General features: G+C 33.4%; 2 protein-coding genes across 5 annotated transcripts in view; both read left to right on the top strand.

Annotated features, from left to right (window-relative positions):
* LOC127640246 (DENN domain-containing protein 2A-like) overlaps positions 1–9,651 on the top strand; it is a 45,055-nt gene extending 35,404 nt beyond the window's left edge. For all 3 annotated transcript variants that reach the window (XM_052122697.1, XM_052122699.1, XM_052122698.1), the window contains 8 exons: positions 122–262; positions 475–623; positions 1,567–1,744; positions 4,513–4,554; positions 6,571–6,676; positions 6,809–7,084; positions 8,558–8,644; positions 8,800–9,651. In XM_052122697.1, the coding sequence (XP_051978657.1) occupies positions 122–262; positions 475–623; positions 1,567–1,744; positions 4,513–4,554; positions 6,571–6,676; positions 6,809–7,084; positions 8,558–8,644; positions 8,800–8,831 (1,011 nt within the window). In that variant the 3' untranslated portion in view covers positions 8,832–9,651. The remainder of the gene's footprint in view (positions 1–121; positions 263–474; positions 624–1,566; positions 1,745–4,512; positions 4,555–6,570; positions 6,677–6,808; positions 7,085–8,557; positions 8,645–8,799) is intronic.
* A 1,548-nt stretch (positions 9,652–11,199) lies between these two features.
* Positions 11,200–17,500, top strand: part of LOC127640252 (transcriptional enhancer factor TEF-3-like) — a 44,361-nt gene continuing 38,060 nt past the window's right edge. For both annotated transcript variants that reach the window (XM_052122711.1, XM_052122712.1), the window contains exon 1: positions 11,200–11,372. The gene's annotated coding sequence lies outside the window, so the exon portion shown is untranslated. The remainder of the gene's footprint in view (positions 11,373–17,500) is intronic.

Here is a 17,500-nt window from a genome sequence, read left to right as displayed (position 1 = left end):
CTCCGGGGGGATTGTCCCTGTAATAAATGCTCTGTAAGTCGCTTTGGATAAAAGTGTCTGCCAAATGCATAAATGTAAATGTAAACGTAAAAATGTAATAGTTCATTTCTATCTGATTTAGATCCTGGATGAGGTGGAGAAGAGACGAGCCATCTCTCCTGCGCTGGTCCAGCCGTTCATGAGAGGAATCATGGAAGCGCCGTTTCCAGCACCCGGCCGGACCATCAGCATTAAGAACTTTCTTCCGGGCTCAGGAACAGAAGTGAGCTCATATGAGGGAAAATGAAACGTTTTCTGGAGATTAGGCCATATCTTAGATTTGAGGAGTTACAGCAGTTACAGTATAAGACCCAGATACTGATGTTAGTGGGGTCAGTTTTGATTGACACCCATTTAAGATCAACTTTCTGGAATTATGTGGGGAACCTTTCAGCATTAAACTTGAGTTTGATAATCCTGTTTCTCATTCTGTAGGTGATTGAATTGTGTCGCCCGTCAGATTCCCGTTTGGAGCACGTGGATTTTGAGTGTTTGTTCTCTTCTCTGAGTTTGCGTCTGCTTCTGCGAGTGTTTGCTTCTCTTCTGCTGGAGCGAAGGGTGATCTTCACCGCTGACAAACTCGGGTACAGTCCCTCACTCTCACTGTGTGTTTGCTCACTGGGAATTTGGGCTCAAATTAGGCTTTTTGACCATTCCAGAAGACTGAATGCCAGTGGTTCACATGTAGGGATTTACGTGCATTCAATGACCGTACCTGAGCGGCAAGAGACATTTACGTCTAGACAGTGGAAAAAAATACATAAATAAAAATAGACTAATTAAGAAGAAAATCTGTTACGAGTTTAGAGACATAGGTCAGAAGAGGACCGGAAAAGAAAGATAGGAGGAAGTGTTGAATGTGGAACCATTTTTCACAGCTCAAGACAGATATATATATTCATAATAATAAATAAAAAAATATCCAGATCATATTTCACTCAAAATAAAATACAATAAATGTAAAAGAAAATGTATATATATATAACTTTTACTTAATATGACTTACATAATATTAAGTAAAAAAAATTGTTCAATAAAATATTAAGAATATTGAAAAAGATAAAATATAAAAAAAGTAATTCTCATTACTGTATTGTGGCAAAATAATGATTAGTTATTTATATCATAAAGCACATTCGTATAGTACAAAAGTCACATGCAACAGTGGTTGATCGGTGGTTGCATAATAGCCCAACCCTCCTTCAATGTAAATCTATGGGAAAGTTTTGCCTTTTTTTTTGCACACCATGACAAAATAGTAAGTAAAGTAATCGCACACCTCTCCTCAACAAGCTGAATGACTTGAGGCGTCATTCACATCCAAAACACAAATGCTGTGGAATGAATATCATGCAGGGTGAAGAAAACACCTTATTCTCAGTATGAGCAATAGCAACAGGTAAGATAACCTTATTAAACACCACTAACACATTCTTCATCTTTACTGCCATCATCTGGTGGAAATATGCAAGCACAGAAATTCCAATCACAATAAATATACATCTTTCTCTCTCTCTCTCTCTGTAGTACTCTCTCTAAGTGTTGTCATGCCATGGTGGCATTGCTTTACCCGTTCACCTGGCAACACACATACATCCCAGTTCTCCCACCTGCCATGATGGACATTGTGTGTACTCCAACACCATTCATCGTTGGGCTGCTGTCGAGCTCTCTGGCCCGTTTAAAAGAGCTCCCCCTAGAGGAGGTGAGACACTTGATACGTGTAAATAAACATGCAAAGGCTGTGGGTGTAACGAACATACTTCTCTTACTGTATCTGCTCTATATGAATGAAGCAGAACACAGTTGAGTGCCCAAAAGTGCCAAGCGTACATTATTGGGCGTTTCATCAACTTGGGGCACTTTTAGCACAAGTTTTATGAAACATTTATCACACTCTCACAAGTTGTTGTCCAACATTGTATGTAAAAGCATACAACTTATTTTTGTCTTGCTAAGACTGATTTCATAGCTAAAATATTATTTATCCTAAATACACTAAATTAAATCACATTTTTGAATAAATTGGCAAAATTACAGCGTGATTGGAAATGCCCAGTAAAAGTGATATTTCCCTTGATGTTTCTTTGTTTTGTCTAATATTTCATCTCAAGCACACTCTTCACTAACTACGTTTCCATTCAATTTTTCCGTTTAACTCTAAGCGCACAAACTCCATGTCGATACTTCAAATGTCGCGCTAAACTGGTTTGGAAACAGTTTTTGTCGATATAATGGGCATTAACGCAAACATGTGGTGTCACATGATAGAGTTTGCCCCTAATCGTTAGCCTGTGTTACCATGACGACTGTACTGAAAGCCCAGCTATTGTACGCGATCTTTACGGCATATAGAGCCGATCTGCAAACGGGACACTTCCAGGAGTGCAACACGAATATCTCGTATCATGCACCGGTCATCGATAAGTACAAGGAGAACAAATGAATGAACACTGTTTTACTTTTTCACACCATTCAAAATAATAGGTGGCAGTTACAGAATTACCCACAATACAAAAAACATCACTTCTGTGCACAAAGATGTTTTAAATAAAAAATAAATACACAATATTAGGAGAAAAGCGTCAGTGCTTCTTTTTTTTTTTTTTGGCACAATTACAGCCCAAATCTATTAAATTATTGTTTAGTTTTACTTTTGAAAAAATGACGGCAAAATCCCCTGTATTAAATTAAATTAATTACCAAATTAAAAAGCATTAAATTAAAAATGTTTATTACGAAACTAAAAAAACATCAAATTAAAAAAAAAATTAAAACCCAATTACATGAAAAAAGCATTAAATTAAAAAAATTAATTACCTACATGAAAAAAGCATTAAATTAAAAAAATTAATTACCAAACGAAAAAAGCATTAAATTAAAAAAAACAATTACCAAACGAAAAAATAATTACATTTAAAAAAATTAATTACCACATGAAAAAAGCATTAAATTAAAAAAATGTAATACCAAACAGAAAAAAATATATATTTAGACCTATATATGCCTTTTCTTTACACAAACTTAAATGAGCCTTTACTCTGTTCTGTTGATGAATAAAGTCGGCTCTCAGAATGTTCTAGACTTTTATCAAGACTATAAACTATCTGAACTATTTGTCCAATGAGTTCACTTTGAGAAAACCAGCTTTTGAACATTTTAAAACGTTTAAATATTTTAAATCAAACCCTCTTTACATCAGATCGCATTTACTGCTTCTTCAGAAAATGTAAATTTGCATTATGAAGCTAAAATACTTTTGAGATGATGATCAAGTTCAGTTGGGGGTTAAAAGTTGCTGGAGAAATATGCGGGTCATGATGCAGTTGTCATGGCGATGCTGTAGATTAGATGAAGGATTAGCGATAAACACATTTCTGAATGGAAACGGCTTCAGGGCAGATTTATTTTGTGCTAAACCAAAACTTATGCAACAAAGTGTATTTTTAAGCATGACGTCATCACGCACGCCATTTTTATCCATAAACGTCCATTTGAATGGAAACGGGCAGAAGGCGGCAAATGTCGCAATTAATGTTTTTCTGCATTTTCACTTTGTCAATAACAAAATAGCGCGAAAGGTGGACGGAAACTAGACTATTGACACTTTTATCTACTTGGTTAACAATTGAAATAACTTTTGAAAAAACTTCTTTAGGGGCAAAATATTAAAGTGCGCAACTGTGCGACAGTCCTAATTTTTGAAAAATGTATAGCAATAATTTTCACACATTAAATATTGAAATGGTTTATGCTTATTCCACTCTTTGTTTAGATGATCATAGTTTTAAACATGTAATAACTTATATAGAAAACTATAATAGATTTTCAGAGTTAAATATTGAGGATAAAACAGTCAAATCTGCTCATAAATGGCAATTAAAAACACGTTTCCTTCATGCAACAAAAAGAAAAAAGTTGAAATCTGTTTGTTTTATTAAAAATCAACTACTCAGACACAAATGTTGTATTATTATTATTATTATTATTATTGCATAATGTGCACAATATACGTACTGAGTAATACAAGTCATACGGTAGGATGCTTTTCGGCACAAAGCCAGATAATATCTCTAAAGCGTGTTCAGTTGTTTGGCCTCTCACCTCGTGTATTTTACACCTCATTATGACTAATCTGGGACGGAAACAGAGCCAGTCATTTCTAGGACGTGCTGCTAATATTCTATATTTACATTTGGGATAAACAACCGGTCTGAGCTGGCAGAGAGGGGATCAGAGGGCGACCATGTTTCTAATATTTATCCCTGGGCACTTCCTGTTCACCTCTGACCTCTGACCTCTTCGTTATAGTTGTGATAAGGGTTGTCTGAGTTTGGAATAGCACAGTAGGCTACATTACTACTCGTACTATTCCTGCCTTAGATTGAAATAGCGGAAGTAGTAAGAGAGGTGTCAGTTGTGTGCCATTCTCAAATCAGCCTTAGATTGCATCATCTCTCTGCTCTCTTTCAGGTCCTGGTGGTTGACCTTGGCAACAGTCGTATCCTGCGGCAGGTACGGTACTCTATAGCCACTTCATATGTAGTTGTGTTGTCTTTTAGTGTTTCAGTTATGAATCAAAGAATAGAATTGAATTTGGCTTTTTATTGCTGGATGATGAATTTAATAATAATGTATTAATAAAACAATATTTTTAAATCTACAATTCACACTTACGACCACTGACATGTCTATGTGTCTGTGAACATTGGATTAAAAAATATTTAATGGACCTTTTACATTTTTATTTGACTGTACATGTATATTTATTTATGATTTATGATACAGTACAAAAAATATTGTTGCTGAAAAACTATATAAGATATTATATTCTACATAAAGTCTAGCATAAAATGATTTCTACAATTATATTGAATTATATATTATTATTATTATTATTATATTTATTTTACAAACACCTATGCATTATACTGTATATATATATATATATATATATATATATATATATATATACACAATATTTGTATTTTATATGATATTACATTATTTTATATTATATTATATGCTCCAGAAAAGTACACGTGTCCCTTTGATATATTTTATTTGTATACAGTACAAAAACAACATTTTAACTGAAAAATAAGTTATAATATATTATACATCGAGATTATAGCATAAAATGATTTCTACAATTATATTGAATTATATATAAATATAAAAGATTTATATTTATAATTACACACACATACACAGTATACTGTATATATTATAAATACTGTAATATTATATTATACTATATTTTATTATTTTATATTATATTATATTATTGTATATTATATTTGCCAATTTTATATTATATTATATTATATTTTATAATTTTATATTCTATTCTATTCTATAAATGTATATTATATTATATTAAATTATATTATATTATATTTAATCATTTTATATTACATTATATTTTATTATATTTTATAATTTTATATTATATTTTATTTTATATTATATTATATTTTATATGATATGATATTATATTATATTACATTATATTTTATTATATTTTACAATTTTATATTATATTATATTATATTACATTTTATAATGTTATATTATTTTATATTATATTTTATAATTTTATATTATATTATATTATATTTATATTTTATATTATATTATATTTAATAATTTGTATATTATATGATATTATATTTTATATGATATTAAATGTTATGATATTATATTATATTTGATATGATATATTATTATATTTATTATATTATATTTTATTATATTATATTATATTTTACAATTTTATATTATATTATATTATATTACATTTTATAATGTTATATTATTTTATATTATATTTTATAATTTTATATTATATTATATTTTATATGATATTATATTATATTTAATAATTTGTATATTATATGATATTATATTTTATATGATATTAAATGTTATGATATTATAGTATATTTGATATGATATATTTTATTATATTTTATTATATTATATTTTATTATATTATATTATATTTTACAATTTTATATTATATTATATTATATTACATTTTATAATGTTATATTATTTTATATTATATTTTATAATTTTATATTATATTATATTTTATATGATATTATATTATATTTAATAATTTGTATATTATATGATATTATATTTTATATGATATTAAATGTTATGATATTATATTATATTTGATATATTTTATTATATTATATTTTATTATATTATATTATATGCTCCAGATAAAGTACTTTTGTCTCTTTGAAAGATGATGTCAGTGTCATAACTCCATAAAAGAATGATGTAATTAAATGTCTGTGGTCATGTGACTATTTACACTATCCAGATCAAAAGATTCTCATTCAAATCAAGACTTCATCTGCACTTTGATTTATATTTGACAACTGTATAACACAACAACTCTTTTCACACTGTTGAACCTCAAAACCAAAACAGTAACTAAAAGCTGTTTTGAATGTGACCCGTGGGATTAAGTGGGTTAAATGAGCGAGTCTTTTCTGTTTTGTGCTGATTCAGATGGACGATGAAGACTCTATTCTTCCTCATAAACTCCAGTCTGCTCTGGAACATGTTCTAGAGAAGAGAAAGGATTTGGCCTGTGATGTAGCGGAAAATCCAAGCGGTGAGTTACTGTCATACCTACATTTTTGCAAAAGCGATTTTTACGTGGCTCGTATTGTTGGGCAGCTAGTTGACCATCCTGACCTTAACTGGTGGCAATATTTTCTCTTCTCTCTTTGGTTCTTCATGGTAGATCCCTGTTCTCTGAGCACTGTGGTGTCTGAGGCGTTTGTGCGATTCTTTGTGGAAATCGTTGGTCATTATGCGTTGTTTATGGGCGGCAGCGACCGTGATGAAGAATCCTCAGCCTCATCATCCTCCTCTCCAACTCCATCATCGTTCCAGCGAGAGGCGTTCCGTAAGGCCGTGTCCTCCAAAAGCCTGCGGAGATTCCTGGAGGTCTTCATGGAGACGCAGATGTTTGCCGGGTTTGTGCAGGAGAAAGAGTTCCGGCGGCAGGGCCTGAAAGGTGCGTACATGCCGGTCCTTACCGTCATCGGGAGCTGTTCAGATAAATGCATTTTTGCTAATTAAAAAGCTAGATGCAGCGCTATGAACAGAACTCGAAATGCAGTTTTCAAAATTGACGTTTTTTTAAACTTTACAAGGCGTTGAAACAAAAGTGAGACGTAGCACAATGATCGAAGTCGTTGATCGAAAACAGTGCAACACATGCAATGTGAACGGCCCTTTAACAAGGTTTCCTGATGCAATGAATCTTAGGAGAATGTCACGTTTGTTTGAGAATTTTCTGTATTGTATATCCAAAAACTCATGGGGCTAGTCACCTTTATAACTTTTCATAACTGGCCTTAAAGGTGCTGTTAGCAATTTCCATTTTTCGCTAACTTCAACCACACGTCCTCTTTACAAACCCCCCTTAGTGACCGTTCACTCGAACCAGTGTAAAGATGCACTAGATGGACATCTTTGACCACTGTGATGCATCTAACTTTTTTAAGTGTTTTTTTAAATGCGAATGTAACCTGCTCGACCCGCTCCGAACGGCATTCGAACCAGCATGGGAGGCGGGTGTGCTAACAAGGAGGCTAAAGGCTACAGCCTCTAGCGTCAATCGCTAGTGCACCACTTGAGGCCAGGAGAGTGTGGTATACACGCACTGCACAGCACGTACCAGCTGGCTACCATTACGACCCGCACCGAATGGCATTCGAACCAGCGTCTCCAGCATGGGAGGTGGGTGCAATAACAAGGAGGCTAAAAGCTATAGCCTCTAGCGTCAATCGCTAGTGCGCCTCTTGAGGCCAGGGGAGTGTGGTACACACACTGCACAGCACGTACCAGCTGGTTACCGTTACACTCACCCCCCTAAACCTCACTCCAGGTCACAGACCATTGCGCCACATCTTGCTGTCTTCTCTGGTTTTCGTGCAGGATCACTGTATATTTCAATTTTTCTTCTATTCGTTGCACTGCATCTTTTCTCTTTTATTGAACACAAGAATGCATCCGCTCTGAATGGTCCCTTAAAGGGACAGTTCACCCATAAATGAAAATTTGCTCATTATTTACTCCCAGATACGTGTGACTTTCTTTCTTCAGCAGAACACATTTGAAGAAAAACGTAAATATTGATATTTTTTCATACTAAAAGCGATCGTATCACTTTAGAAGACATACATTTTACCGCTGGAGTCGTATGGATGACGTTTATGCCGACTGTCTGTGATTTGTGGAGCTTTAAAGGTCTGATCACCATCCACTTGCATTTTAAGGACCGTCTCAGCTGAGACATTTTTCTGTTTTTCTTCAAACGTGTTCTGCTGAAGAAAGAAAGTCACATCTGGGATATCATGAGGGTGAGTAAATGATGAGATCATTTTAATTTCTGGGTGAACTATCCCATTAATGTGTTAGTTTAACTGTTTATTTGATTAGGGTAACAAGCATTGTTTTTAGCATTTACACTGTTTTAAAACAGGGTTATTTGAAGTGAGAGCTCAGGACTACCTCGATTCTCTGCCAGGCAGCGAGAACAGAGGCGTCAACAAGTTCCTCAAAGGTTTAGGTAACGTTAATGGATATAAAAAAGTATACACTATATACAAAGTATACAGTATATACTGCGCAGTACGCTTGTATTCCATCGTACTGTAGCTTTAATGTTATGAGTCAGTATTTAAGTGGTCATCTTTTATGCTAATTCCCTTTTCTCCCATTTAGGACACAAAATGAAGTTTCTCTCCAAAAAGTGAAAAGCAGCCACTAGCCATGTAGACTCTCATCAGAACGACTGACCCAAAACAACCCTACAGGACGGGCTACAAAGACCAATAGCAATGTTGTAGTGGAAAAACATCAGAACACTTCAAACTGACCGAGTCCATTTAAATCCCCCAAACCACCACATCATAAGAGGACACTTGGTGCCCGTTTCTGTGTTTTTATGTACATTAGATTACACGTGCGTTAAAGTGGTTGTTTAAGAAAATAAAACATGCATTTAAGGGTTCCCAAAGTCGTTATGAAACCCCAATAAAGAAGCGGTCAGGCGCAGTTGTGGGTCCAACTGTGAATTTTCTGTGCATATTTCTCTCTCTTATTTCCTACAAAATGCATTTTATTTTAAAAAGATAGAGTACAACTTCTGAAACAGGAGGCTATAAATTAATTTATATACTTTCTAGAATTAATAAGACCTTTTTGATGAAGTTAAATCAAATCTATATATTAATAAATAAATAAATAAATATGTATATATGTGTGTTGTTAGTTTGTTATTTATCGTTATATGTTACAGACTTATGGGCTGTTGACCACTTTGGGTTTCCGGGAAACACGTGACTGTGATTGAAGAATTGAGTTTTGTTCTGGGTTAGAAACAGGGAATATCTAGAATCTTGGAACTGCGGGATCGGAACTGTTCTAGAAGGAAAAGGAAATGTCACAATGCTGTTGACCAAAACCAGGACAGAGTTGGAGATTGGAGATGTTCTCTTAAGTACATTTCAGGAACATCACTAGTGTTACTTTGAACTAGATTTTTTTTTAAAGTGTGCACAATAAAGAGTTTAATAAAGATTTTATTGGGTTATTGACTCCTCAATAAACAACAGAAATTAGTGTTAACCAAAGATCCACTACAAGACAAAGATTATATATATATATATTTATGTTTTTAAAAAGGCTTGTACAAAATACTTAACCAAGTTTTTTTCTGTAATCACCAAAACAAAAATGTTGCATGAAAAAATGTAGAAAGAAAAACAAAATTATAAAAAAGAAATAAAATAAAAAATCTATATATATTTTTGGTAATATTTTTTGCCACACTTCAAATATTTTCTGATTGGTGTAAAATCTGCACTTATGGGACCAGTGGCATTCAGTGTGCTTTTTAAAAAAATTATTATTATTTGATTTTTGTCATTAAAATACCTCCATATTTAATCGGCAGCCAGTGTACAACAGGTGCAGTTCCGTTAGTGTCCTGTAGAGGGCTCCAACTCTGCGTTATACGTCAGTAGTTTTACAAATCTGCTCAAAAATGAATCTCCCTTTTCAATAACCTATTAAAATATACAATACTTTCTACATTTTTCATGCAACATTTTTTTTGGTGATTACAGAGAAAAGAAATAATAATAATATATATATATATATAATTATTATTATTTTATTAATTTTTTGCAACACACCTCAAATATATTTCTGATTGGTGTAAAATCTATTTGTGTGCTTTTTATTTATTTTTTGTCATTAAAATACCTCTATATTTCATCGGCAGCCAGTGTACAACAGGTGCAGTGAGTTAAGTGCCTTGCTCAAGGACACAATGGTGGTGGCTGTGGGGATCAAACCAGCGACCTTCTGATTACCAGTTATGTGCTTTAGTCCACTACACCACCACCACTGCATACGTCAGTAGTTTTACAAATCTGCTCAAAAATGAATCTCCCTTTTCAATAACCTATTAACATATCCAATACTTTCTACATTTTTCATGCAACATTTTTGTTTTGGTGATTACAGAAAAAAAATTTAAAAAATAATAATATATATATATATATTTATTTTATTTTTTTTTTTTTGTGCAACACACCTCAAATATTTTCTGATTGATGTAAAATCTATTTGTGGCATTCAGTGTGCTTTTTATATATATATTTATTTATTTTTTGTCATTAAAATACCTCCATATTTAATCGGCAGCCAGTGTACAACAGGTGCAGTTCCGTTAGTGTCCTGTAGAGGGCTCCAACTCTGCGTTATACGTCAGTAGTTTTACAAATCTGCTCAAAAATGAATCTCCCTTTTCAATAACCTATTAACATATCCAATACTTTCTACATTTTTTTCATGCAACATTTTTTTTGGTGATTACAGAAAAAATCCGAGGTTAAGTGTTTAGTTACAAGCCTTTTTAAAACTCCCCCAGCACTTCTGTTGTAGTATTTATCTCAGCTTGATGCTTGCACATTATTTGCTAATTATAATAAAAATCACAACACTCCGGACACAGCTGTGCGTGATATTGACCAGAACAAACACAGTCTGAATCCCTCTGGATGCAGCTTATTTTCTCCTCACCAAGACTGCTCCTTTTCCCTTTTCCACCCCGGGACCTCCCCTCATGCCCTCCCACTCCTTTCCGTCGTATCTCTCTCCCTCTTGTCCGACTCTTCACGTTATTCTGCGGACAATTCCTCAAATTCCAGCCTTCCTCCCGCTTCCAGCACTCAGGCAAAGATTTCCCACTCAAAACAGTGCATTTACCTCACTGTTCCCTCAGACAGGTAAGGGTTTGATTTATTATTTGTTTATATTTCATAGTGACATTTCTTTTCGCTTATGTGTGTGTGTGTGTGACAGTTCTCATTAAAAACAAATCTAAAGTAGATTAAAGTAGATTAAAGTACCCCCCCCCCCAAACAACTCAAACAAGCTCTCAAAATCTGCTCCTTACTCAGCGATACTTCAGAAATGCGCCGTTTTAAATGACACCTTGTGACGAAAGATGACGTAACAATTGAATTTTTAGAATCTTGAATTTTCTCGCGACTTCCCGCGCAATTGTTTCCCGCTTAGTAAGTTTAATCACGTGCAATGGCGTTTGAGCTAATACGTTTTTTGCGCAAATGTTCGTGATTACGAAACTTAAAATGTAAAATATCTAATCAGCGTACGAACAAACGGCGTTTTCACACAGTATCAGTTTAATAAATGTTAAACTGATTTAATTGGTCATGTTTTATGTATGTTATTTATCTATGTATGATGTTGTTTACGATAGATAATACATGTACAGGTTTGGCTAAATTTGGTTAAATATTACTGCTTTTAATTTGATGGAAAGTATGACATTGAAATCCTAAAAATAGGTAAATAAGTTGAAATCTTTAAATAAATAATCTTAGCGTAAAACTTAAAAATAGGCTAAAATATTTACGAGTGTAATAATAATGATATATGCAAGAATAATTTGGATTATGCCTGATTAATAACTGGAAATGTAATTTATTTATTTATAAATCAACAGCCGGTTTTTGGCTTGTATATCTTATTTTAGGATAACAATAATATATGAAATATATCCAAAATGTCTTCATGTGTTTTTTAAGAGCTCATTATTATAGTGTATAATATTGTATTGTAACTTCAATAGTACAAATTATTCCCTTTTTTAAGTTTGAAGGTTTGTGGATATTTTTGTCACTGTTCCTTTGAGTTTAAAATCTAGTATTTATTAGCATCAGTGTTTGGATGTTATATATTTATTTCTTATGGACTGGCACATGAACGATGCTAACACAAGTGACAATAGTCTGATTGTTTGGGGTAAATACAATTAAAAAAACCATGACTGCATCAGAGCCACACCAGTTCACATCTCTGTGGCAACTGGCCTCAGGGGTAAATATTTTGGGTTGTGGGGCAAGAAGTCTGTGCCTGGCGTATAATATGTTCCGGGAGGGGTGGTTGTTCACGGGATGGTATATTTTAGTGGGCACAACAGGTGGAATGAGGCCGGTGCACACCTGTTCGCGGTTATTCTGTGCTATTATTAACGACCCCCCTATTAAGTGTCTTATATATAAGGAATAGGTCTCCTAAAAATACAATTCTATCATCATTTCTACTCACACTCATGACATACAATAAAAACCCTTTCTTGCGTCTGTGAAATACAAAGGGTGAATTTTTGAAGAATCTCCTTGCCGCTCTTTCTTTTGGCTGTCAAACTCCAAAAAAGCACCATAAAAGTATCGTAAAAGTTGTCCATATGACTCGTGTGCTATATGTGAAGTCTCCTCAAGTGGGTCGATTGCTTTGCGTGAGGAACAGGCCGAAATATAAGTCACTATAAATATGGTGCCCTTAGATACGCTGCAGCAGGTTTGATGTCAGTGTTGTTTTTTGTAGTCCATATTATGTATGTGGTCCATTTCAGAACTTCAAGTTGAGCTTCATTGACAGTATTTGTGGCATAATGTTGATTGCTACATTTATATATATATTGTTATATATAAATAAAGTGGTTACAGGTATGCACATACAATGGAAGTGAATGGACATGTACCATGGTATTAACCAGTTTTTTTAGACACTATGGTAATACCATGTTATTTGCACTTGCAAAAAGTACCAAAAAGTACCATGGTACTATCATGATTTTTACCCTGTTTTAGACACATACTATGGTAATACCATGTTATTTGCCTTACCAAAAAGTACCAAAAAGTACCATGGTACTATCATGATTTTTACCCTGTTTTAGACACATACTATGGTAATACCATGTTATTTGCCTTACCAAAAAGTACCATGTGGTACTATCGTGATTTTTACCCTGTTTTAGACACATACTATGGTAATACCATGTTATTTGCCTTACCAAAAAGTACCAAAAAGTACCATGGTACTATCATGATTTTTACCCTGTTTTAGACACATACTATGGTAATACCATGTTATTTGCCTTACCAAAAAGTACCAAAAAGTACCATGGTACTATCATGATTTTTACCCTGTTTTAGACACATACTATGGTAATACCATGTTATTTGCCTTACCAAAAAGTACCATGTGGTACTATCGTGATTTTTACCCTGTTTTAGACACATACTATGGTAATACCATGTTATTTGCCTTACCAAAAAGTACCAAAAAGTACCATGTGGTACTATTGTGATTTTTACCCTGTTTTAGACACATACTATGGTAATACCATGTTATTTGCCTTACCAAAAAAAGTACCAAAAAGTACCATGGTACTATCGTGATTTTTACCCTGTTTTAGACACATACTATGGTAATACCATGTTATTTGCCTTACCAAAAAAAGTACCAAAAAGTACCATGGTACTATCATGATTTTTACCCTGTTTTAGACACATGCTATGGTAATACCATGTTATTTGCCTTACCAAAAAGTACCAAAAAGTACCATGTGGTACTATTGTGATTTTTACCCTGTTTTAGACACATACTATGGTAATACCATGTTATTTGCCTTACCAAAAAGTACCAAAAAGTACCACGGTACTATCATGATTTTTACCCTGTTTTAGACACATACTATGGTAATACCATGTTATTTGCCTTACCAAAAAGTACCAAAAAGTACCATGGTACTATCGTGATTTTTACCCTGTTTTAGACACATACTATGGTAATACCATGTTATTTGCCTTACCAAAAAGTACCAAAAAGTACCATGTGGTACTATTGTGATTTTTACCCTGTTTTAGACACATACTATGGTAATACCATGTTATTTGCCTTACCAAAAAAAGTACCAAAAAGTACCATGGTACTATCATGATTTTTACCCTGTTTTAGACACATACTATGGTAATACCATGTTATTTGCCTTACCAAAAAGTACCAAAAAGTACCATGTGGTACTATCGTGATTTTTACCCTGTTTTAGACACATACTATGGTAATACCATGTTATTTGCCTTACCAAAAAGTACCAAAAAGTACCATGTGGTACTATCGTGATTTTTACCCTGTTTTAGACACATACTATGGTAATACCATGTTATTTGCCTTACCAAAAAGTACCAAAAAGTACCATGTTGTACTATTGTGATTTTTACCCTGTTTTAGACACATACTATGGTAAATTCATGTTATTTGCCTTACCAAAAAGTACCAAAAAGTACCATGTGGTACTATCGTGATTTTTACCCTGTTTTAGACACATACTATGGTAATACCATGTTATTTGCCTTACCAAAAAGTACCATGTTGTACTATTGTGATTTTTACCCTGTTTTAGACACATACTATGGTAAATTCATGTTATTTGCCTTACCAAAAAGTACCAAAAAGTACCATGTTGTACTATTGTGATTTTTACCCTGTTTTAGACACATACTATGGTAATACCATGTTATTTGCCTTACCAAAAAGTACCATGGTACTATCGTGATTTTTACCCTGTTTTAGACACATACTATGGTAATACCATGTTATTTGCCTTACCAAAAAGTACCATGGTACTATCGTGATTTTTACCCTGTTTTAGACACATACTATGGTAATACCATGTTATTTGCCTTACCAAAAAGTACCAAAAAGTACCACGGTACTATCGTGATTTTTACCCTGTTTTAGACACATACTATGGTAATACCATGTTATTTGCCTTACCAAAAAGTACCATGGTACTATCGTGATTTTTACCCTGTTTTAGACACATACTATGGTAATACCATGTTATTTGCCTTACCAAAAAGTACCATGGTACTATTGTGATTTTTACCCTGTTTTAGACACATACTATGGTAATACCATGTTATTTGCCTTACCAAAAAGTACCAAAAAGTACCACGGTACTATCGTGATTTTTACCCTGTTTTAGACACATACTATGGTAATACCATGTTATTTGCCTTACCAAAAAGTACCAAAAAGTACCACGGTACTATCGTGATTTTTACCCTGTTTTAGACACATACTATGGTAATACCATGTTATTTGCCTTACCAAAAGTACCAAAAGTACCACGGTACTATCGTGATTTTTACCCTGTTTTAGACACATACTATGGTAATACCATGTTATTTGCCTTACCAAAAAGTACCACGGTACTATCGTGATTTTTACCCTGTTTTAGACACATACTATGGTAATACCATGTTATTTGCCTTACCAAAAAGTACCAAAAAGTACCACGGTACTATCGTGATTTTTACCCTGTTTTAGACACATACTATGGTAATACCATGTTATTTGCCTTACCAAAAAGTACCATGGTACTATCGTGATTTTTACCCTGTTTTAGACACATACTATGGTAATACCATGTTATTTGCCTTACCAAAAAGTACCATGGTACTATCGTGATTTTTACCCTGTTTTTGACATATACTATGGTAATACCATGTTATTTGCCTTACCAAAAAAAGTACCAAAAAGTACCACGGTACTATCGTGATTTTTACCCTGTTTTAGACACATACTATGGTAATACCATGTTATTTGCCTTACCAAAAAGTACCATGGTACTATCGTGATTTTTACCCTGTTTTTGACATATACTATGGTAATACCATGTTATTTGCCTTACCAAAAAAAGTACCAAAAAGTACCACGGTACTATCGTGATTTTTACCCTGTTTTAGACACATACTATGGTAATACCATGTTATTTGCCTTACCAAAAAAAGTACCAAAAAGTACCATGGTACTATCGTGATTTTTACCCTGTTTTTGACATATACTATTGTAATACCATGTTATTTGCCTTACCAAAAAGTACCAAAAAGTACCATGGTACTATCGTGCTTTTTACCCTGTTTTAGACACATACTATGGTAATACCATGTTATTTGCCTTACCAAAAAGTACCATGGTACTATCGTGATTTTTACCCTGTTTTAGACACATACTATGGTAATACCATGTTATTTGCCTTACCAAAAAGTACCATGGTACTATCGTGATTTTTACCCTGTTTTAGACACATACTATGGTAATACCATGTTATTTGCCTTACCAAAAAGTACCATGGTACTATTGTGATTTTTACCCTGTTTTAGACACATACTATGGTAATACCATGTTATTTGCCTTACCAAAAAGTACCATGGTACTATTGTGATTTTTACCCTGTTTTAGACACATACTATGGTAATACCATGTTATTTGCCTTACCAAAAAGTACCACGGTACTATCGTGATTTTTACCCTGTTTTAGACACATACTATGGTAATACCATGTTATTTGCCTTACCAAAAAAAGTACCAAAAAGTACCATGGTACTATCGTGATTTTTACCCTGTTTTTGACATATACTATGGTAATACCATGTTATTTGCCTTACCAAAAAGTACCACGGTACTATCGTGATTTTTACCCTGTTTTAGACACATACTATGGTAATACCATGTTATTTGCCTTACCAAAAAAAGTACCAAAAAGTACCACGGTACTATCGTGATTTTTACCCTGTTTTAGACACATACTATGGTAATACCATGTTATTTGCCTTACCAAAAAAAGTACCAAAAAGTACCACGGTACTATCGTGATTTTTACCCTGTTTTAGACACATACTATGGTAATACCATGTTATTTGCCTTACCAAAAAGTACCATGGTACTATCGTGATTTTTACCCTGTTTTAGACACATACTATGGTAATACCATGTTATTTGCCTTACCAAAAAAAGTACCAAAAAGTACCACGGTACTATCGTGATTTTTACCCTGTTTTAGACACATACTATGGTAATACCATGTTATTTGCCTTACCAAAAAGTACCAAAAAGTACCATGTGGTACTATTGTGATTTTTACCCTGTTTTAGACACATACTATGGTAATACCATGTTATTTGCCTTACCAAAAAAAGTACCAAAAAGTACCATGGTACTATTACCTTACCAAAAAGTACCATGGTACTATCAT

The sequence above is a fragment of the Xyrauchen texanus genome, chromosome 49 (assembly GCF_025860055.1).
Source record: "Xyrauchen texanus isolate HMW12.3.18 chromosome 49, RBS_HiC_50CHRs, whole genome shotgun sequence".
NCBI lineage: Eukaryota > Metazoa > Chordata > Actinopteri > Cypriniformes > Catostomidae > Xyrauchen > Xyrauchen texanus.
Note: the sequence above shows the minus strand (reverse complement) of the source record. Positions and strands in the feature narration are given on the sequence as shown.